General features: G+C 40.7%; 1 protein-coding gene across 16 annotated transcripts in view; it reads left to right on the forward strand.

Annotated features, from left to right (window-relative positions):
• The window catches only part of ANK2 (ankyrin 2), a 273471-nt gene that overhangs the window by 38618 nt on the left and 210606 nt on the right, over positions 1-24247 (forward strand). For 15 of the 16 annotated variants that reach the window (XM_086890725.1, XM_086890736.1, XM_086890713.1 and 12 more), the window contains exon 2: positions 4401-4459. The exons of the other annotated variant lie outside the window; for it this stretch is intronic. In XM_086890725.1, coding sequence (XP_086746851.1) covers positions 4439-4459 — 21 coding nt within the window. In that variant the 5' untranslated portion in view covers positions 4401-4438. The remainder of the gene's footprint in view (positions 1-4400; positions 4460-24247) is intronic. 16 annotated transcript variants of the gene reach the window in all.

The raw sequence follows: 24247 nt of genomic DNA on the forward strand, positions 1-24247 counted from the left end.
GTGCTGCAGCTGGCCTCAAGTCAGCTGCCGCTTCGCCCTCAGCCTGGGAGCTGGCACGGCAGGTGGGATCAGGACTGCAGCAGGGTAGGAAGGCAGAAAAACTGTAGTATTTCAGTACTACACTTTTTTACTGCCCCATCTTCTGTGGCTGAGTAGCTTTGTGGAGATCTTCCTTTGGCTGAATTTCCATTACTTATTAGCTATCTCCCTTTCCCTAAAGGATTAAATAGATTACTTTGCCACTAACACCTAGATTGACTTCAGAGGTAGCTTGGATTCAAATATTAGTCTTGCACTTTAGTGCTTTTAAGAAGATTGCTGTCATGACAGTAAATGAAGCCAAATGCAAAATACTGCAATAACTTCATGTAGGTAGTGTGTCTATGTATAAAAAGGTATCTTGAGTTGCCGCCCACCCTCAAGATTTAACTGGGATTTGCAGGACCATGAATTTGCTGATAACATAAAACACCTGCAAGAGCACAGTGGATTTAAATGGTTCAAAACCTATTAAAATCCCTTTAGTGGTCCTTAGGCTTAGGAGGAAGAGAGAATAAATTCCTGTTTTGACAGTGTTTCTAGTCTTACAAATAGCACTGATGGCTTCAAAGAGTTTGCAGAAGTGGGCTCTGAAATGATAAAGCTCCAGTTAGACGTGAGCAATTTTTGGGAGGATTTTTTAAACACACGGTCTTGAGATGAGCTTTGGACTTAGCAAGCCTGTGACAGTGGAGGGGTCGGTGCTGTCAGTGTTTTAATGGTTGGGCACACTGCGATTGTCCCTGCTGCTATTGCATCTGTGACCGAGCTCTCGCTGCCGTCCAAGGAATGTGCACAAAGGCAGCTTTGTTCCCTTCTCCTTGACCCCAGGGAATCGGTGCACGGCCAGCATGCCCAGACCATTTGCTGCAGAAGATCAGAAGCTTGCTGTGGAGCTCCTGAGGAGGAGGATGCAGGGGCAGCTGGTTTCAAAGTGCTTGAGCAGAAAAAGACATTAATTTTGTTTAACATTTTAGGCAATGTAGAATGGTCCCAGGATACAAACTGGGATTTATATTCGATGTTTACTGCTCTGTAGGGTTTAATATTTTACTTTTTATGTTAGAAGTGGTAACCAGGTGTGGATTTGAACCGCTGCAAGTGCTCTGAAAACTGAGCTTCATGAATCTCCTTGGCTATGGCTTTCTTTGGAAATATGAAGCAAAGGTTCTGTCAGCTAATGTGCTTCTACCCCTATGCATATGATGCCTAAAAGAAGAGTCCTCCATACAGTTCCACCAGGGACCATCCATTCAGTCTCTAAATAAAAGTACTCTGTCTTCTTGTAGGCTGTTGTTTTGGCTTTCAGCTTGCTCTGTGTTAATGGCTTTTTGAAGTGACTTTTAAAAAGCACACCACAGTGTCGGCTTCTTGCGTGAGGCGCTCTGAGCAGATGCAAGAACCTGGCATGGGAATCAAAGAACACAGTTATTTGGTGGATGTAGGATGAGCCAAAGCACTTATCAGGCATCAGTGTAAGACAGCAGAACTTTACCAGCCTCTGCTGACTCTTGGAATGAGGATTGCCAAGGTAAGGCAACTTCTTCATCTAATTTGGGGGACACAGATCCCGAAGGAAGGAGATTTGTCAGCGTTTTGCAGAGCAGATGGCTGTATATTGATTTGGATGGAACTACTTTCATTTCAAGTCCTCTGCAGCAGCAGGAAAAAAACTATGATTTCAGTCTCATAGCTATATTTATGTCTGTAATTGGTAGTTAATACAATTCTGGTCAGAGTTTGCAGGATCATTTCTTTTGTTAGGCAGACAGGAGATAGCTTCATCCATTAGTGCTAATCCTATTTCACGGGAAGCTCGACGTTTAAATGTTAGACAGATTTGCTCCCTGATTGACAGTAACTATATTGCATCTTTATCCCCCTCTGAAACTGGAGGGGAGGTGGGGCTTAGAGTTGCATGGATAAAGGCGGTGGTAGGGCACCTGCTACTGGGTGTTGCTGAAAGGAATTGTTTGGGATGCCAAATGAAGTCTGGACAGGTTTTACTTCAGGGTTCCTGACTCAGTACAGCCTGAGATGCCTTGGGTTGCAAACGGTGCAGAATGAAGGCTGTTATGTGGAAGAAATGGAATGGGATTTGTTATCTGCCAGTGAGTCACCTCATTTGAAGTCTGTCTGGTCATTGTTTTTGCTGATAAAGGAGAAATGTAGACGTCATTTGAGTGGAAGGCTGTGATCCCATCTAGACTGGCAAAGGACAGAAGGATGTGCGCTCCTGCTGGTTGATCTTAAGGAGCACCAAGGGGTGCTTGTCTTAATTTTGGCTTTTCTGGTCGAAGCCCCAGGCGAATGGATCAGTTTAACACTGCAGATGGCAAAGCACAAAGGTATATTTCCTCAGAAATAAGCTTTAACTGTAGCACTTGAAGTTTAATATGTACTTGTTGTGGGGGACCCTCCCAACTTCTTAAATTCTAAAGCAAGCACTGAAGAAAAGTCCATCAAGTTTTGATTATAACTCAGAATTTCCTGTGGAATGGGTATGTGGGTAATCATTACAAACTACTGTAGGGACCTTAGCCCTGGGAGTGCCTGTGATCTGCAGAATCAATTTATTTTCTCTTTAACCTTGAAAATTATGCTTCCCCTCAAAAGGGAGGAAAATGAACCAAACCTGACAGCTAGCATGATTCATCAGATAATTCTAGTCAGATGGCAATTATAACTTTGAGTTTTTAAGGACAAAAATCTACAGTAGTATATGTTCAACCCAGCTCAGTACCTCCTGTAGCTAAAGCAGAGCAGTGTTATGTATTCTGAAATGGGCTCATATCCTGGAGAGGTCTGAGCTGTAGCTGGCACTTAGACTGCCCTTAAAGGCTGAACATGTGTACACATGGGGACTAGAGGACCAAAATGTGCTGCTTTGAAAGAGGAGGATAATGAGAGATCTGCCAGGTTAAAAACAAAAAAGGGTTAATTTGGAGGCATCACAGAGGAGGCTGACAGGAGGTGGAAGCAGAAGAACTTGTGCAGGAGATGTCTGAATTTGGCAGGGATTTAAAATTCAGTCTAAAATAAAGTTAGTTGCGTGCAGGCAGAGTGAATGTTGAGCCTGTACGCTCTGTTCAGTGTGAGCACATTATGGGAAAAAGTGATATTTCCATCTGAAATTTCTCAGAAATCTTGGGCAAGCTTAATGCTGAAAAATAAGGAGTTGAAAGAAATTCAGACAAGCTCTTTATGGAATATGAAAGGTATTTAGTTGTTAAGGGTTTCACCTGTGTTTTTTACAGTTTTCAACCTGCATTGGTTAAGAAAACATCTAAAAAACTGGCACATGGCAAAAGTGGTGCTATGGATGAAATACGAAATGGTTCTCTTTTAGGATATAGTTTTGGTAGTTAAGGACCATGTAAATCTGTCTTACCATTTATAGGATGTATTGTAAACTGTTAACATTATCTTGAGTATAGAAAGGCAGTAATGATAAATGCAGCAGAGAAGAGTGCTGGATGACGTGTGGGTGGGAGAAACAGGAGCTGAGATTCACTTGAGATTGGCAGATCCTGACACGTGTGGTTGTAGCCCAGCCTCCTGCGTGGGTGATGGGGAAGGGCAGTACCATCACCTGGATTTGAGCCTGGATTCTCAAGCCTGCGTGGTCCTGCTGGGTAACTGTGGGCTGCTGCCAGGCTGAGCCAGAGGTTTTTCCATCTGGCTGCTCAAGACAAGAGCTTGGGGCTGAGAAGGAGGGGACAGAACCTCTAGCAGGTTCTGAACTCGCACCTGCCTGTTTTTCAGGTTTGGAAGGATTTTACAGAGATCAGATGCAGTGTGTAAAGGTGTAAAACCCCATGTTTCTGTGGAGGAGAATGATGAGCCTGTTGTGCACGTGCTTCCTTTGCTGTTCCTAACTAGAAGATGCAGTTCTGTTATGATTTCAGGCATGGCAGTGTTGAGGGTGTGCTGTCCTGTGCTCTATCTGCCCAAAATATGTTTTGCTAGTGTCTGTTAAGAAGTTGCACAAATGTCTGTACTGAAGACCACATTGGGGTTCTTCTGCTGAATGTTTTATATTTCCATTACTGTGACTGCAATAATGACTTTTTCCAGAGTATGAAAATCAAGTTGAGGACATCAAGTAGCAAAAAAAAGGAAAAAAGCAATAATAAGAAAAAAAGATCTAAAATTCAATTTCTGAATGCTTTGCTGAGGCAAAGTGGGAACATGTCATCTAGACTAATGTAACAACCAAAAACCATTATCCTAATTGTCTTACCTAACTTACAACCACAGAAAACTTACTGGGGAGCCATGGAGAGCAAGGTGTATGTGTTTATGATACATCTGAGAGCATGGAAAATTAATGTGTTTTTCCTGTTTTTCTTTTTTTTTAGGTAAGTAACTGAAGGGGACATGAAGAATTGACATTTAAATGGCCAGCATGTTGCAAAAGGTATTTCAATTTAGATTCAATAAGAAACGTGCAAATAATTAATTTGAATACATATTTAATGAGGATTTTCCTCCCTTTTTTTTTCCCCTCTATTGAGATTGTCTTGGCAGAGAAATTAAAGAACCTGTGTCTAGCTAGCTGACTAAACTTATTTTATTTGCTATAAAAGAAGTCATAATAATAGTAATAATATAATTGTGATGATGAATGAAACATTTAAGTATCATTCTTGAAATCTCTTTTATGATCACTGGAAAGTCTGTTTTACATGCTGATGATAAAGTGATGCCTTGCATCTGATTTCTGAGACATGATACCACTAAGTAACTCTGAGGAAGCTAAACCCAGATTTGATCCCTAAACAGCTCCTTCCTTGGCAGCCAGATGGATCTGGAGGTATGTGAGGCCTTATCTTGCATTGGGAAATAATGTCTGTAAATATGCTGTGAACAAAATGCTGGAGCTTCTGCTGCCGCCACCCACACAGAGGCATCAAAGAAAACCCAGCTATGTTTCATTTGCAGTAGCTCTCCTACTGATGGCTTTTTCACATCACTGATAATCGATTATAATTTTGTAGAATGTTTGTTGTCATTTTGCTGTCTGTGAAATCCCTCAGGACAGTGTGGGTTGATGGGAGAGCGATGGTTACAGAGAGCAATTCCTGTTAATACCAATTAGGGATGGTAATGCAAAGCTGTTTGGAAGGATCCTCACAAAGGCTGGTTCAAGGAAGAGGATTCTGGCTTAGAAAAATGTCACTGTTTCCTAGTTATTTCCATTGGAGTGGAAGTCATGCTTCATCTTTTTGATTAAGGGTGTGAAGAGGAAGATAGACCTATTGATTAGGAAATGTCTGGGGGTATAATGATCTGATGCAAGTTCTGATTTCACTGATGGGGAACTGAGATTTATCCCCGAATTTCCTAGTTGTGACAAGATTATGGAATCTAATGGATTGTTATCTGTTTTTCTTCCATCAGTTTTGAGTTTAAAACCCCAGACTGTATTGAACACAAAAATTAAGTGTTCTCTGACTACATTTTTGGTAAAAATTCTGGTTTTGCCTTTTACAGACTTTCCATTATGGGCTGCATATAACCACTTTTGCTTTCTCTGCTGTTTTTCCTGATTTTCCTTTGTCTGCACTGGGATTTTGCTGACAAAGAAATGTCATAGAGAAACAAAGACTCACCTGAAACTGATCCAGTGAACTGAGTTTGGGCATATTTCAGTTAAAGAGCAAATCTGTCCAACTGAAACCTCGGTTGCACTTAATTATTCTGATTTGAGTTTTAAGTAAGAGGTATTTTGAAAGATGTGGTATAAACGTGTTGTAACCAAGCAAGAAAACAAACCAATTTGTTTCTTTCCTGGAGCTTGCTGCAGTTTTACTGTCTCACAGGTCTTTGTGAACAGAAGCACAAACATATCCATGTGTACAAGTTCTGCTTTCTATCAGTGAATAAGTGTCTTTGTGGGAACTAAAAGGTCTTTTCTATTCCCCAGAGAACTCCACAGCATCATTTTAGCCTTTGAAAAGAGAAAGTTCTTGGCTAACATTAAAACAAAATGCTGCCGCTTGTGGTCACTCTGGAATTTTTTTATTTTTTTTTTATTTGAGGAGCTAGACATTTAAAAAAACCTTCAGTTATGAAAGGGAGGCAATACTTGGAGAAATTTGGGAATGAAGGAGAAACCTGCAGTGCAGTATGGTCATTGCTTTCTGCACATGGAGTTCTGAGCACCAATAACCCCTGGTTACTTGGAACTGATAAGCATTTATATAAAATCAGCATTAATTACTTGTGCACTACTTTAGTATTGCAAGCAACAATATTAGATCTGGTGCAATGCTTACTGTATGCCTCATGTATTTGCTAAGTGTAAAATGAATTCAAGTTGGTCCTGGGTAAATTTATGTCCCATGGGCTGCACTAGGATGCATTGTGGGGAAGCAGATATAATGGTATCAAAAAGATGAAATTAGAGTTATTTGTCTCGGGCAATTTAGTTTATTGCATTTGACATCTTATCAGGTCTCTGAAACATAACTAGAAGCTCTCTCTTGGAAGCATGTCGTGTCCTGTCTGTCTTAATGATCATCAGTAGTGGGTTGTTATTCCTTTGCTGTAATTATGCACCTTCTATCAGAAGCCACTGGAGACTCTGCTGCTGAGGAATACAAAATTCCTTTATTTTTTTATGGGAATAATAATATTATGCCTTGGTAAGTTTTCAGATGTCGTCTCAGTAAACCAGGCATTGCTCAGTGAGCTACAGCCATCACCATCTTGAGCAATATTGATTCTTGAAGTATAGATTCACTTTTTTATTTCTGTTTTTCGTTGGTACATTACGTTTTTGTCTGTTGAGCTGTATGTGCGAGTCTGAGCTGTCAATAAAGGACTTCACCATCTCTGTGTCATGTTGTCAGTTAATTCAGATAAATGCCAACCAGCAGGGATTCACAAAGGTAGGTCAAAATCCTCTCACCTTTCTGGTTCTCTGGGAATTTTGCCTTTCCTTTTAACATCACCATTTCTAGCCTGCATGATCATGGAGGTACCAGTGGAAACATGGACTGCATTCACACGGATTTTTCCAGAGGTAGGTGTTCTCTTTTTCCCAATGTACTAAGGACTTGGTAATCGAACCTCTTTGTGGGTATTTGTTTTTATATCCTAAATGTAAATGTGTTCATTTGCCTTTGGTGGGTAACAAGGTGCCAGTGTTGTGCTAAGCAGCAGGGAAATGCTGCTATGTCTTTTATTCTTCAAGCTTTTGATAAAAGACACTTAAGCATTTTTGGCACCTTTGGTCTCTCCAGCTTTCCATGGAGCTGGGCAGCAGGACAGGCGCCATCCATTCTTTCCTTTCTTGTCTCTGGCTTGGCTGTAAACAGCCACATTTTTTCTTACGGGTGATCCTGAACTGGGGCAATTGCACAGCACCTGATAAAATGCTGAGGGAAGCAGTAATTTTTCCTTGAAAAAATTGAGGTGGCTGGTGGGGGGGGGGTTCAACATCCAACTTCACAGGAGGACTTGTCAGGGGTCTCTTAATAACATTCCCAGGTCTTTTTAGTACTGGAGAACCAAAAAACTCTGTGAATAGTAACTGACTGACAAGATCTGGTTTATCTGGTATCTGGGAGATATTTATTGTGTCTTATGACTTAGATTGTGTGCTTGCTATGTGTTTTTGGTGTTTTAAACATCTGACAAATTCTGTAGCTTGCCAATGTACTGTGCGTATTGATGCCAGTAATCATTTAAAAAGTGATTTTATTTTTGTAAAGACTTGTGTTCATTATCATCAAGTAGTGGTGACATGTAGGTAAAGAAGTTGTCCAAAGAAAGGGAACTTGTTTCTCCAGAGCTCAAACACTTGATCAGCTTACCAGATAAACAACAACTCGGGCTCAATATTAACCCAAGCTGATTCTGATTTCTTGGCTGTTTGCCTGTGTCCCACACTCTGGTAGTGGCATTTTTCTTTAGGTGACTTCATTGTCATAGTAATGAAAAAGGCTGTTTGTGCTTGGATTAAGATTTTTTTTTTTTATTCTTTTATTTTGGTGAGCAATGGAAATTTTAGAACTGTCAGAAGGCTCTGATGTCTGCACATTGATAATATTTTGCTGCTTTAAAAAAAAATGGATGCAGCACTTCAGGATTTTTTGGTTGTGTACATTAAAAGTGAAACTGCATCTTTGAGATCAGTGTCAGAAATGCTTGTATGCACAAACATATCTTGAAATTCTCTCTAGATATATCATCATTTTAAGTTGTGGCTCTTGTCAGCCTGTTTGGATTTTCTAAAGAACAGATATCTACATCTGGAATAAAAAGCAGGATTGCATTTCACATTAACTGGTGTTTTTGTTGGCAGCCTAAGGGGACATGAAAATTTAAATGGGCATAATGAATAAATTAGCCTTTGACTTTAGGCTGTTCCTTCAAAACAAGAGTGGAATGGTGTGTGGGACATTTGCAGTGCTTTTTGCCTCTGTGTATTTCTTTGTAAGGGGCTCATTTTCTTCATGATGAATTTAATCCACCATGATATCCCCTGTACTACAAAAAGAAAAGCAAGAAAACTACAAGGAAAAGCTTTATTTTCACAGTAACCAAAATGAACATGGAGAAGTCATGGTTGTTTTCATTGACTCCTTGAGGTCTGTGAGTACAAAATGGGAAAAATTCCAGAGTGTCTATGCAGACCTAAAAGTGTTTCAGGTTTGCTATTGATTTTCACATGGAGTGCATTCAGATGCTGGGACAATTAGCAGCTGAGCTAAATCCAACTAAGAACCGACTCTGCTGCACCAGAAATTGAAGCTAATGGGCCGTAAAGGCAGGGAGGATAATTCCAGTGTCCAGCACTAGTCTGTAGCTAGACTGCCACCAGAAGGAGTGGGAGATGGGATGTGCTGGCCAAGGGCTGAATGCCGCACGGTGACTCAGAATTCGCTGCTCTAAGAGATGGTGCAGCCAGCCATGCTTGAAAACTGCTTCCACTTTGGTGGCAGGGAAGGAAATGAGTGTGGAAAGCAGCTCTTGCTTGAAGCAGTCACGGTTTAAGAAGCAGATTGTGTGTGGCCCTTTAGTGGCTTGTTCTGATGTGGATTCTTTCCTTTTCCTTTTCACTGGGCATAAAAATAGAAGGAAGAAGCCACAAATAGGCTAAAATCTCCCAAGGTGACTTTGATTTGTTTAAAAAAGAGCCCAAAGTCTGAATCCCGAAGAAGTGTCTCACATAGGCCTGAGCTTTTCACAGCTTATTTTCCAGACAAAAAGTAAAACCTGACATGTGAAGCATTGACTGCTAAGAGCAACAGGTTGGCTGCCAAATTTTTTTAGTCTATATTAGCATTTCTGCCAAAATCTTATTTGTTTTCTTTTACCACAAGCATGGAAGACAAAAGGACATTGTTTTTCCAGTGAGAGAAAGGGTAGTTTTTATCAGCCAGACAAATTTCTTACATTCTGTTTATAAACATTTGTTTAGAACACACACTTGATTCTAGTGCAGCTTTTGCAGTTTCTTTATTGTGCCAGAAGAGAAGAAAACATAGGCATGGCCGCTTTGCTGAGCTGCTTTTAAAGATATTCTCCTGGTTTTAATGTTTGAGATAATGTCAGATAAGATGTAAATGCAGAATATTGTTGCTTTTCCTTTTCTCCATCTGTGTTGCAGTGCTATTTCTGGCACAGGTAGAGGTTGAAGATGGGCCAAGGTACACATCCTTGCCAGGGTTTCAAACACCACCGATGATTTGGGAGTGTCGAATGTCATCCTTTTGAGTTTGTGCCTACTTCTAAGTGTGTTTGTGTACTGCAGATTTTTCACTCCTAAATCTTTAAGTGCCTCTTAAAAATGTACGACTAGTCTTGTGTCAGTCTGAGTGTTCCATGCATGCTCTTCCCTCTCTGAAGATGAGTTTCATTGGCTCTGTTTCAAGAGTCAATGGGAAATGCATTGGAAGTGAGATTTGTGTTTTATACAAGTGATAATGGTAGAAAGTTTTCCACAGACACCACTGGGGGCAAACTAGGTCAGTCTCATCACTCTTTTTGCTGTAATGGATAGGCCTGGGTTTTTTCCTTCCTAAAGTATCAGTGGCATGTCGGTAATGCATCTGCTTTCATAAATCATTGTCTTCTCATGTCTATTCTACAATGGCCTGAAATAATAATTTAAAAATTATAATACCCAAATTTTTTTCATCTATTAAAGGTAAACAAGCTGAGGTAACAAAATCTTCCCCCTACATATACCTTAGGTTAGGAATGCAAAGCTTTTAATGAACTGTCCAGGTTCATTAAGGTAAGCTATCTGTGTACTCCCCCCAAAATCCATTGTCCAGGTTTCTCTGGGAAGGAGGAAAAGGGCTGGTGTGTATCTATATATTTAAAAAAAAAAAGCTGTAAAACTGCCCTGTAGTTTTCACTGCCACCCGTGTCTGTAACGTCTCCAGTGGAAAGGCAGCAGTGGCTGCAGAGGTGGGAGCCCAAGGTAGAGGGAGTGGTTTTGGTTTTCTTTCTGTACTCGAGCCTTTCAGCTGAAGAAGCTGGTGGAAGTTGGGCTGCTTTGCTGCCTGCTCTTGTTCTGATCAGACTGTAGCATCTCAGCAGTTTGTCTCATGAATTTGTGGCCATGAGAACTTTATAATCTTAAATTATAAATATTTAAATTATATTTATCATTTTATTTATATTTAAATTATAATCTGCTGTAATGGTAATTATATTAACTAAAATGGTCATAAAATGATAGAGAGGAAGCTGCGTGTATCGAAGCTGTGGAATCAGTATTCTCCCAAAACATTCCTAATGAAAAGAAAATATCAGAGTATGTGTGTCTGTATATAAGTATATATGCATGTGGGTGGGTGTAGAGTGTGTAAGAGTATGTTAAATAAAACAAAGTCCGTATTCATGATTTGAGATCAGCAAACGTTAATGAACTTAAAAATTCTCTGAGGGGAGTCAGCTGATGTGGCTGAGCTAAAAACTCAAGGCCCTTGGATAAAACCCTGCCAGGGTAGGTAATAGACACTTTCTGCTACATTTAGCTCTTTTCCTTTGATGCAATGAACCATTTTTTAAAAGGGAATTTGGTACAGACTCTAAAGAGTCTGTTTGCAGTTTGTTGCGTAAGATTTTTAAGCAAATGCAAGTAGTGGATTGAAATCAGAAGTGCTAAGCAGGGCCTTTGGAATGCTGTAAAGCTGAGGTCGGTGGTGATGGAGCTGCAGAGAGCCTTCAGCTGCCCTTTCTGGCTGGAAGGGTTGCTTGGGGATGAGCACGAGGCAATGTGCAGTGGAAGGAGCTGCTGGCATCCACATTTAGTAGCGGCTCAAGGAAAGCGGTTCATGGTCTCTGGACTGATCCACTGGTCTTCCGAAATTTAAAATGGAGTAGCAGCTGGAAAACCTGAATTATGCTTTTAAGAACTGGAAAAATACTGAATCAAAAGACTGATGTAGGATCCTCTATAAATAACATTCAAGGTTGGACACGTGTCCTAAAATGTATTGGAAACAGAACAGAGACTTCCCAAGGAAGGCCTGTACTGTCCAGCAGAACACAGGGGGTGTTTGCAGGGGAGGGGGAAGAAGAAAGGATCCTCCTGTTAAGAAAAAGGTTAATAGGGTTTGTTTATATCCCCCTGTCAGGAAGGTTAGCTGGGAGCTGCTATTCGCTCCAGGTCTTCTCATAACTCTACAGCAGTTTGTCCAGCTGGAGACTGATGTCTATGGTGGCCAAAAAATCATGAAACACTCCATTCTCAATCCTCTTTCTAGTTTGTTAGATGGTGTTTTAAAAATTACTTTGGTGATAGTCTTGAAACCATAAATATGCCATTAATTAATGATCTCTTGCCTACCTTGTTCCTCAGATGGGCTGAAAACCTGCAGTGAAATAAACTTTGTTTGGACATTCAGATCCGAGCCATATTTGTCATCCGTAAAAGCTGCATTTCAAGATCAGACCTGAGGATCTGTTTTCTCCTCAGCAATATCCACAGCCTGGTTTTTGGGGAATAGGAACAGGGCAGGCATATCTTATACTTCCACTAAATAATCTCCTGGCCTCCAGCTGTTTTTGGCTCAGGATTTCCTGAGCTGGATATTTTCTCTGTGATTTAATAACCCTCAGTGGTTTTTTCTTTTACAAACTTGTCCCTCCTTGAGCTGAGGTAACCCCTTCCCCCGGGGAAATTCCTGCCACCACCTCAGTTCTGGCCACTGGGCTGGGACACACAAAATCTGCTCTCCTAGAGTTGAGAACGTGTTTTTAGGTTCAGGGAGAGGAAATACGAGGTTTAAAGATGAAAGCAATCGTATTACAGAATATGAATAGTTACTGCTACAGTTGAAATATTATTTTGAATACAGGCATATGGTCAAGAGCAAACCCAAAACATTTTAAAAAGAGAATACCATGTACCAAAGACAGGAATCCTTATCCAAATGAGGCATTTGTGTCTTGGCAGTACTTGACTGTTTGTCTTGTCAGTTCTCTTGCTCTCCTAAGTATGGCTTTATTTATAAAATATTAGCTTTCCAAAGGAAGCCATCAGGAAATGAATAACTGTAGTCACAGCTGGGTTTAAAAAGGGAAGATAAAATAGGAAGCTCCATCCATTTCGTGTACTGAGTGATGCAGGAGTTTTGTCAAAAAGACACTATTGATTTCATAATAGAAGAAATTAATGTACTTGATTTTCTTATTTTTGGCTTTATGTGGTGTTCTTGTCTTTCATTTGAAACATTGATAATGAACATTATTTTTTTTTTCTCTCTTTTTTTGGTACCTTCCTGATTTTAAAGTAACTTTATTAAAATACAGAAACGTAAAAAATTCATCAAAAATGGGAGATGGGGCCTTATTCCATGGAGTCCCTTTGGGGAGGTCCCTGGTGAGCTAGGGCTGCTCAGCAATATTTCCCACCTTTATTTCCCTCCTCACAGTGTATACCCAGGAGCACCAGGACACATCTGGACTTCAAGATGCTGCAAAATTCAGTGTAAGCTGTGATTATAAAGGCTTGTGACTTGTTCAGTTTTGGATTTAGTTGTCTTGGGGATAGCACAAAGCCCTTTTATCCCTGTTATGGCTGCCAGATTTTTTTAAGGCTGTGCTCTGAAGCCTGAATATTCTACAAGTTTTCAGCAAGAAGGTGATGAGAATTTTCTTAAAATAAGCTGTTCTGCACACACAGTTTTTTTTATGGGCCTAGACTGTCGGCCTGAGGTAGATGCCAGGCACTGGGAGGGTTTTACTCTTGGTGTAATAAAAAACAACGTGCCTGATACTGTAAATCACTGGACAGTCTGCAGGTGTTGCTCTCTGCACCACAGCAGAACCAGCTGTTACTCTGGTTTACTTCCTAGTCAGAGACTTGAAAGAAAATGTTTTGCTGTTCTTTAAAAAGCTTCTACCTTAATTGCAAGTGGGTGGAACTATGAAAATGCAGCGAGCTGAACTGATGTTTAAATAGATCGGCACATCGCAGTATTATATTGCTTTTAAAATAAATACTGCCAAAAGGCATTTGTATAATAACAGGAATTGAATTTGGGTCATGAGTCCAGATATTTAAGGTCCACAGTGATTCCTTCATTACTTACTTTAAAACTCCGGCTGTCAGTATTTGGAACAGTCTCTCAAAGCTGAGCTGCTCTCTCCAAATATATATATCAGTTCTGGTTTTTTTGTTACGTTATTTGGATAAAATCAGCTTGAAAATGATGTCTTTCCAAGGTTTGGGGCGTGTGTGGTTGATGATTGTTAAGCTCGTTTTTGAGTGTGTGACTGTTTTCATGACCTGTCAGTCACTTAGAGCTTACTGAGAGGTATGGACGCAAAGAATTTAGAAAAACAATGTTTAGGAATTATTAATTTTTATTTTTTTTTTTTAAACTAAGTGTCCTTCATACATTTATTTAAACAAAATTGAATAGTCTGTGCTCTTTAATGTACTTTATACTTTCCAACCACTAAAGAACAAACTCTCTAACTGCAGTTACAGTGTGGAAGAAGCAGTTCCAAGCCCAAAGCATGCCCAAATCCCAGTTTCCAGGGGAAGCAAAGTTATTTATATGGGACTGGAGGGCAGCATTTCTCTGACAAAGGCCAGTGTTCTGGAATGAAGGTTAAATGGGAATGATGGTCCCCTGCCAGGCTGCTGGCGAGTGGGGGCCGTGTCATGTTGTCACCAAGCCAGGGCAAGAAATAGCATTGAAATAATTTTCTTTATCTGTGAACCAGTCAGGAAGCTGTAGCTGGGACAGCAGTGAAGCAAAGTTATTTAAAAACACTGATAATTAAGACATTTTAAGTGTTGGTTGCTCTGTTGTGTAGCTTAGCCCTTAACATTATTTTAAAAGAATATCCAGCGTGCAGTTAACAGCTTGTTTGCTGTGTTACACTTGAGTTGCTTCTCTTTGCTCAGTAATAAAAAGTGACTAATGTTTAAGTGAAGCAGATTCTTTCATTTAGAAAGTGTCTATTAATAATTTTATTAATTGCTGCTGGGGGGATCATTGTACCATGATTTATTTTTTTAATCTCAGTGGAGGAAGGGTATTTATCAGAAAATTTGTATACTAAATTTCTATTCTAAAAGCCCCATAAATTATAACTGCTGAGAGAGATTTCTTCACTCTTTTGGCAGAACATGTGAGTACTTTACTCTGCCTTTTATATATATTTGTTTTCCCTCTGCTGCTTGTTGTGTGTATTTTACCATGGCTTTTAAATGGTCATTTGATGAAATCTTTCTTTGAAAATTGCTCTCAGGTATGTGAGGAAGCTGCATATGATGTACTGGAATGTTAAAGCATTTGAAATCCCAATTTTTTTCTCCTTGCCCCTTAGATAACTTCTGATGACGTATTTTAGTCTGGAAGGCTTTTTAGGATGTCAGATATCTTGACTATTTCCATTTGCTTCATTTTGTTGGTGTTTTAAAACCTGATCTTTTGCAGTGATAGAAGAGAAAATGCTGTGTCTTGTGAGGGATTTGCTCCAGGGATCCTTTTTAGTGGCGGGTGAGCAGCGAGCAAATCCGTGGCTGTATTTATAGCTCAGTATTTGCCCGGCTCCCCAGCCAGCAGTACTGGGAGAGATCCAGTCCCAGCCCTTTGGAGCTGAGGCCAGGAATGGTTAGTTAGCAAGTTGTAATCACTGTACAGACACGGAGGAAGGCTCCCCTCTGCCTGCTGCGTATCGACTTCCAGCTCAGGCGATTCATGGGGCACGGAGACCCGCCAGTCCCGGCCGTGGGCTCTGCTCATTGAGCCAGGGAAACTTGCCCTCAAGGTTTGCTTCTCATTTCTCCTCTGTTCGTTGTTGAGGGGGAAAGTTCAGCTACTGTCACTTTTTCACCAGGCTGCTTTCACATACCTCAGTCTTGAGTGATGCTGGTTGATGTGGGGCACTCGTGGTGTATGCACGAGGGGGGATCCATAAATTAGACACTCACTACTTGGGTTTCAGCTCTAGGTACCTGCAACATCTTAAACCCAAGCATTTGCTAGTCAGCATGGTTCTGTGGGCTTTAATTTAATGTGGCTTATTAGGGCAGATGAGGGTCATTTCAAACCCTGGAGGGTTTGAAGGCTGGTGTCCAGCTGTGGGCAGCGTCTCAGGCACTGCTGCCTACTGGGCTTCAGCAGGGAAAGGCAGGGCAGGAAAAAAAATCTCGTACACTGCTGTGTTCATGTTAAGAAATATCTTTATTTCAAGAGATTTGAAACCAGAAACTCTATACAGAACTTCAAAATAATATTAATGCCACGTCAAACTTGAGAAAAACTGCTTTCTGTGGTGCATGAAATCAGTCTTTGCTTGTCATGTTAAGCGTGTCAACACTGGGAGTATTGCATATGAGACACCAGTGAAATTTTCCCCCCCCTCATTGTTTTATCCTTTTTTATTTGTCTCCACCGGAGATGTGGGGGAATAAGTCCAGTCCTATTTGCCTTAAAATCTCTCGTAGAGGCAGTGTGTGCCTGCTTTGCCTCCCTTTGGCCGAAAGAGGGAGGTCTCTGCCTTCCTCAAACCCTCCTACGTGCTTATAATGGAAAAGAATATTTCAGATAATCCTTGTGTATTTGGGAAGTCTCTACAAACCTGCATGAAACGGCACTTTCTGACTGAAAGTTGAAGCCTTTAACTGCAAACTTGAGTCAGATTTCTCTGTGGTTACCTGGTTAACAGTGAAGTGTTACACTGAAGTATTCTTAATCTTGAAAAGAATAAGACGTTTTCCATACCCTTTCCACCAGTGCTCAAGAGATGTTTTTTTTTTTTTTTTGGAAATGAAGGGGAATATTATTGTATAAAATCTAATGACATTTTTCCACTCTGGCTTTAAGATAAGTGCTTATAATTTAGCTTTTCAGCTGGAGGAGGTACATAGGTTTATAAAGACTTTTTTATTGACAAACTACACAACCCCCCTGTTTTCTGTCATTTTCTGATAGATGCAGAGAGCTGCGTAGGCAGCACACTGAAGTGCTTGTAGAAATCTTGTAATTATTATCACCTCACCTGGGGAGAAAAGTAGACTTTTTACATTGGCTTTTACCCAGGGGTGATGCAGCTGTGAGAAATCACACCTATATCGTGTTGGGTTTTCAGTGGAGGTACACAACTCACAGAACAGGGCGTGTGCTGTGGTGTGAGCGAGCATCTAATTGGGAATAAAGTATGTATGGATTTAGATCTGGTGCTCTATTGCCACCTTCTGCTCATCCATCTTCCACGGCGCTCGCGATGCAGCTGCGGGTTGTACCCAAGGACTTGCACCAGGAATGACATTTAATTTTACAGAGTTTCAGGGAAGCTGTGCTAAAGGCAAGTGTCAGTTCTTCTTCTGGATTCCTGAACGTAAAGCCCTGTTTAGATAAGACAAGTGAAATATCTTCCATAGCAAAATGAACGGTAGTTTTCATCATTTTGAAAATGAAGACCTAAGCCTTTTCTCTGGCACAGGGCAAATCAGTCTGATTTCCATTACCTTAAAAGCTCACAAATCACAAACTGGAGCATCGATATTTGTTTATTGCATTGTGAATTGCAGAATCTGAGAGTAATTTTAGCCTTTGGACACTTTAATAGGGAATAGAAAGAATTGCAGAAGTAGAATTGATTACTTAAAGTGCATTGATTTGTTCTGAAGATTTCTGCTTGGTACTCTCTGGGAAGTGTTCCCCTGAATGTTTACCCTTTTGGCATTTATGACTTATTCTATGGCCTAAACACAGACTTTACCTCCTGCTGTTCCATTAGGAACTCAGGAAGAGAGAAATAAAAAACACCAGATCCCTTGTGATGTTACTAGTAAAACTCTATCAAAATGCTGTTCAAATTAAAATTGAAGGGCACATTCATTCTCTAGTAATATTCAGGATACAGAGGGAACAGAGGAAACTTGATGATATTGCAAACAGGTAATTTTAGCCAGGAGAATTGGATAGGAAGAGAATCAGCCTTGGAACTTCACACATTGAGATCCACAGGAGGAAGCCGGTGTATCATTACACACTTGTTCTTCCTCCCCTCTTACTTAGAAACTACAAATAGCAGGTTCCTTTTGTCTGCTCAACACCTGCAGTGTGTGAGGATAAAGAATTTGGAGTCAGAGTTGTGGGAGAAATAAATCCAAGCAGCTATCAGGAGGTATGTGGTATAGGTGAGAATATCAGGTCCCCAAATACATCGTATTTTACCCATGTTATAAATAGTGCAAAATAACATTTCTTTTGCACAAATTGTGTGATTACACATCCAGTTGTTTGGGTTACTGTGTTAGCTTTCAAACTATGACAGCAGCGTTTTTTTCACGAGTTCCTATTTCAGCTTTCATGGCTTTCCTGCTTGTAAAATTTTCATTGGGCATTTCTTGGATGTCAGCTTCTATTGCTTTATTTCAATTTATAGCTCACTAGATAACAACCTCATGAACATCTGGTCTGTAATTTGCAGTGGGCTTCCTAAGGCTTAAAAATTGCAAATTAGATTGAGGCTAATGTAAAATAACTGGGGAATCACAAAGTGTAATTGCAACTTCTGTCAAAATCTGTATTTTAGTACCATTTAAAAAAAAATATTTCTGTTGTTGTTCAGTGTAGTATCAATAAATGTATTTAAAAAATTGATCTAGCTTGCAACTAATTTTCAGTGAGTGTTTGTTAGAGAGTGTAATGATATCTTGACATTTAGTCAAGCTTTGACATTTTCTGTTAAAGCATATCAAACCTTCCTTCGTGAAGGTGCATTTCAATAGAGCAGAGCATGACTGTCACAGGGTCACCTTTGCTTCTGATGTAACGTCTGACTTTTGGGCAAGAAAATATCAGGATCGAACTTGGTCACTGTCTGGAGCTGCAGGATGTGTCAGATGCTTCCATGGACTAAAATCCGAAATGCCCTGTTACTTTTTGGTTTTAACACTGAGCTCTAAGGGAGCACTTGAACAGAAACAGAAGTTTAAGTTAATCATTGTCTGCTTCATGTGTTGTGGTGACTTCTGTGGGGGCGTTTATGTCAAATTGTTTCATCCAAGTTGTCAGAAAACTGGATTGAGGCCTCCTGTCTTTGACTGTTTGCTTGGGCACTTCCTCAAGGCATTTCTGAGTGATTCTGGAAAACTTACTTATAATTATCTAGGCAGAACAAATGGGGATTTAAAGTTACAGAATGTTTTTGCATAATACGAAGAAAGCCAAACCTGTGTAAAATTAAATTCTACAAACTATTTTATGAAGAAGTTTTTGTCTAGGAAGTAGAGGAGGTTGGAGAAGTACTGAGGAGTTTTTAATTCTCTGTTTCTGGGAACCTGAGTGCCAGCTGATGTATAGAAAATTTGACTTTAACTTGTCTGTCTCACTGTGTGGGGCATTCTTTTGCAGCGAATTTTCTGTGCAGATGCACAGAACTGGATTCTGCTGTCTTGCTCCCATAAGGAGCTGGTGGGGATGATTTTTTCCCCCCTCTTTATCTCATAGAGGCTGGCTCCCAGCTGCATTTTTGTGCATAGAAAATCAAAGGTCAGACGAGGGCATGGTCTGTTTTTGCCAAAGAAGTGTCTGTGATCTGCAGAACAAGATGGTTGCTTTTAGGAGGAGGTGGAGTGAGGATCTGGCTGCTCAGTGTCCTGGTATTTAACCCTGAGGAGTCAGGATCTAAAAGAAACAGGTGTGTGGTTGGGTGACAGCTGCTGAGCCTCTTCAGCAATGGAGGCAATGAAGGAAATGGCAGACAAGTAGAGGATGTAGGAAATTCAGGGATGGAACTTCTCTGGAACCTCAGACCTGAGTGTCTCCATCTGGTTGTTTCTCAGATAGCCAGGGTTAAAACTGAAGAAGGATGCTCAAACTGCCTGCTAAGATCAAATTAATCACTGTTGATGTTCAGATGGATTTAAACAGCATGGGAAGTCTGCCTGGAGCTCTGTGTGTAGCTCTGCCTTCCCTCTAGTTTCTTTCAGGGCACTCTCTACTCTGAGCACTGGCAGCAGCAGTCACATGTGCTAATTGCTGTGCTGCTTTACACTGGATGATGCTGTTGCACTGTGGGCTGGAAAAGATGGGCTTCTTCTTAGTTTGGGAAATAATGTTAACTTTAAGTCTGTCCAGCAGAATAGAAATGTCCTCAGGATATTGGTCAGGGATAGCATCCTCTTGGGTTGAACTGAGCTCCTCGTGAAGGGAGGGACAGAGCTCTTGTGTATCAGCTGCAGAATGAAACATCTGCTTGGAATTTTTGGATGAGCCAGTACTAAAACGGAGCAAGTTTTCACCATTTGTCCAGGTTTTATTTCAGTGAGCGTGGAGGTAACATTTCCCTTCGGTGGCAATAGTGGAATGTCTCTTGCTGCCGGTAAGAAATATTGAAATATATTATATTGAAATATAAGACATCTTTCAAGGACTGCACGTGTCTGATGTAGGAAGCTCTGGCAGCGGATGGGTTTGAGCTACAGCTCGAGTCCTCTCATGTGTGCACTGGGTTCCCCATCAGGTCATGGCTGTGTCAGGAGGTAAATGGCCATTACTGCTGAGGCTGTATCCTTAAATCTCCTCCTGTGCTTAACTCTTCTGGAGCTATTTGCAAGTGCTGGAAGGAACAGGCTCCTTTCGGTCATCCTGTGGCAAAACAAGTTGTGACAAGTGGGTAGATGCATTAGAGCTGTGTTTGACTTAGGAGCATGGAACAGGGAATTGATTTAAACGAGGAAAAGACAGTAACACCAGAAATGGAGGAGGGAAAAGGTATAGGAATGGGGTGAGGAAGAGTGAGGCAAGACAGGAGAGGACAAAGAAAAGAAGAATGAGTAGGGAAAGGTGGAGCAAGGTTTGTTCTTCTTGCCCAGTGCGTTATGGTGGGAGTTGCAGGTCCCTGGGATCACTTTGTACCATATCCTTAAATAAAAGGCAAAGGGTGTAATTTATACTTGGGAGGATTTACAATGGTATCTAGGTCCTGGAATATTTTCCAAAGCTTATAATGTTTCCTTAAGTGAGGGTCAGTGCATCCTGGTCAAGCACGTGTCTTCGCTGCAGTGCTAAACAGTGAACTTCCAACTTAATTTGGATCTTTGGGAAATGTGCACAATGGATAATGAATGAAAGAAGGTCAGCAGGGAAGTGACCACGGCAACTCAGCTGCCATCAGCTGTTAGAGCACAAACCTATTCCCTAATGCTTTAGTACAAGCACTCTTTTCATTCTGTGTGAGGGAAGGTCAAGGGAATGGCTCCCTAGTTTCACAGATGTGACTCCTGGGTTGATTGGCAGGGTGGAAAATCACGTTGCATGCTCTTCTGGGCAGGTAGAGAAATCCATTAGGTGACCCTTTGTGTATCGGGGGTGTGTACAAGTGCTCATCTTTTTTATAGTGTCCCAGTGGTTATTCCATGTCTATAGGTGTGAATTTGGCATACTTTCCAGAGGTTCAGATAACACAGCTAATGGCCAGTATTAGCCTCTGTTGGAAATAAGTCAGTGTTTGCTATTGTGTAGATCCAGTGTCTCCTCAGCCACAGGGGTGGGATGTTCTAGCACAGCATTCCAAGCTCTCGATGGATTCCCAGCTGTCAAGAGCACTGATAATGAGTCTGCAGGATCTGCCGAGGGCAGGGGAAGAAAGAAGCTGCATAATTTCATTACCCTTTTTACTCCTAGAGAGCACATGCTTTATAACCTCCTGTCCTCATCAATACTAATGCCTGTGGAATCCCCTGGCTGCATTAAACCTCAGCCAATTGAGGAATGCCCCTTTGAGGCTGCAGTAGCTCAATTCAGAGCCTGGCATAAAGCTATACATAGTTTCAGGGGTCACAATCCCAACATATCTCTGCTTCTCAATTTCTGTTCCGTTCTAGTCTTTAATTGAAAAGGAAATGTTTTATCCTTAATTTTATTATTGCTCTTTCTATCTTTTCAAAATCGACTGCTGTTCCTTCTTAGTAGTGTCAGCTTTTGGAATTGAAAATTGCTGGACTTCTCATTCCAATAATTGAATTTTTAATGATTTTGGAGTTATTCCTTAAAAGATAACTTAAGCTGTCTAAGCCAGGAATATTGTTTTCTGGGAAGCTGTTGGCTTCCTGTTCCTTTTTCTCTGTCATCACTCAAATAGTCAGAAGGAATCTGGTGAGTTGATGGCTTTCGTTATCCTGTGGAGCCTTTTCCACAGTAAATATGGGGTCTGGACCCAGTCTGTTGAAGTTGGTAGTAAATCTGTGATAACCCAAGAGCCAGTGAAGCTGTCTGCATTTATGTGACCAGTGACACTGTGTTAAACAACTTTGTGGTACAAAGCGATGCCATCCAAGAACGGCATCTTTCCCTTGCTTTTTAAATTATGAATAGGCAGTAGTGTCGGATTTGAACAAAAATCTCTATGAATGTATTTAATTGAAGACACTGGAGGCTTACAGAAGTGCAGAACATTTTATATATGTTAATTTGTAATTAATTCATTATTAATGAAATACTTACATTAACAAACCACATTTTTTTTTTTTTAATAGGGATTATGTTATTGGAGGCTTATAAATTTCTGGGTAAGCCTTGTGATCAAGAGCTGGCTTGCCTTGATATCTTGATTAATGTTATAAAGATTTTTCTTCCACCCTCCCTTTGGTAGTGTCTCAAGTCCTTCTGGGTAAGCAAAGATCTTCCTATTTGGGTGATTTGAGGGCAATGTAGACCTCATTTTTCTTGGTTTCTGTCTGGGAGCAGGAGATGGCCAAGTCATTTTTCAAGAGGAGTCCTTTTGTGTGCGTAAACCCTGACCCTTTATGTTGCTGTCAGCCATTTGATAGAATAATTAATTTACTCATAATATTTTGCACTATTAATTCTCCTGACACATTTTAGAAGCATTGTCTTGGTGTTGTTGAGAGCTGCCTGCAAGCCAGTGCAGTTAGCACGTCTGTATAGCATGAGTATATTGGGTAAAAATACAAGAAATTTCATGTGTTAGAATTGGTTTCACCAGAGCAGCAATGCCAGTTTTTTTCTCACCATACACAGACAACTCAAAAATTTGAGGATGTATATTTTTCCCCATTTTCACAGTAACACATATGGCCTGACATGTCTGCGAATTATGGCTCAGTGCATTGTTTCGTTTGCATTCTGAGGTGTTTCATTGGTCACGTTTTGCATGGGTAAGATTTGGACACAGCCAAGAGCAATGTCCTAAAAGCCCAGGTATTATTGCTCTCTGGATGCACAGAGGGGACCCTCTGAGGAGAAATATTTTCCAAGGTGCTACAATTCATTGGTCTTATTCACTGTTTTGTCGGGCTAGACATAGATCTCTGAAAATTGTTGGAACATGTAGCTATGGGAATGATTTTTTTTTCCTTAATTTTATTTTTGAAAGGTGTATCTCAAATATATGAGAACGTTTCAGTGGTGATCAATATTTGCCAAGAAGAAAAACAGACGCTCTTTTTTCTGTGGCAGCTGAGCTGAAGTCAGTGCTGACGTTGTTGTTTACAGCACATCATCCTAGAAACAGACTATTCAGAAGATTCCTTGTTTTCTTTCAAGTCATTTGAAGTGTTAATTGTCCTATACTCCTGATTTTCTTGTCTTGAGATAATGGAATCTAATCCTAGCATGAAGCAATGGCAAGTACAACCCTAAGATGCTAATGAAACCACATACTGTCATTACTGCTTGGAGAATTATCTGCAGAGTTGTCACTGTCCAGAAAAATCTGATGGATCTGTCATTTTGAAGAGGGATTATTTTTGTTATGTTCTTCTTTTTCTTTGTGCTTTAGATTTGTGTTTTCCAGCCCCTCTCGGTTTGGACTCGAGAGGCGCACCGTGGGAGGAGGTAATGAGAGGAGACAATGGCATCTGCATTCCTTGCTAATTTTAACCTCCAGCTATCTTTCCTCTCAGGATGCTCAGTGTACACAGAGGAGCTTGTGGGCGAATAGGGAGCAAATGATTTTCCTCAAGTAAACGAATTACGTGCCAGACAGAAGCGGTTCTGCCAAAATGACTGATCTCCCTCCAAAATCATTCCAGAAGCTTTTTTCCAGCTTCTGAGGGGGAGTAGGAGTCTGAGAGCAGAGTGGAAGCTATGGCAGAACCCAAATAAGTATGACAGGCCTGAGCCTTCGCTGGGCGTTAGCACTGAAGTTCCTTACTTGAGATGGCATGTTTTGTGGTACTCATTCCATACATACATTTGTATGTACTCAACATACAAAGTTCCTAAATTAAGCGTACATTTGAGGACAAGCAGATAAAAGCAGGGATTGGTGCTAGGATTCTCATACCTCTGTTTGCAAGTGCCCTGGGTGTGTGATTATAGCTGAGGAAGACAATTTCCAGTAACAATTTGCTTGATGAATGAGCCTCCTTTCTTGATTGCAGATTGTCTGCAAACAGATTGCAGTTTTAAGAAACTTGTTTGTTATTTATCATCATTTTGTGCATAATAATCCCCCCTCCTCCCATGAAAATTGCTGTTGAGAGTGAGATTTACTTTGTGGTCCTGAGAGGATGCTGAGAGCAGACTCCTCCCTTAAAATGTCAGGAATCCACGATAATCAAACTGCGAATGTGGAGACGCAGTTCAAGCAGAATCATACAGGAGTCATGGGGATGTTTGCATATAATTTTTCTCATTATTTGTTCAGCTGTAGGAGTGAGGGAAAATCGACACCGTCTAATAGCTGTTCTAATAGGCTGTGTAAAACGAGCCTGACGGGCTCCGGGGAGCTGCGGCAGGCGGAT

The sequence above is a fragment of the Cyanistes caeruleus genome, chromosome 5 (genome assembly GCF_971803275.1).
Source record: "Cyanistes caeruleus chromosome 5, bCyaCae1.hap1.1, whole genome shotgun sequence".
Lineage (NCBI taxonomy): Eukaryota > Metazoa > Chordata > Aves > Passeriformes > Paridae > Cyanistes > Cyanistes caeruleus.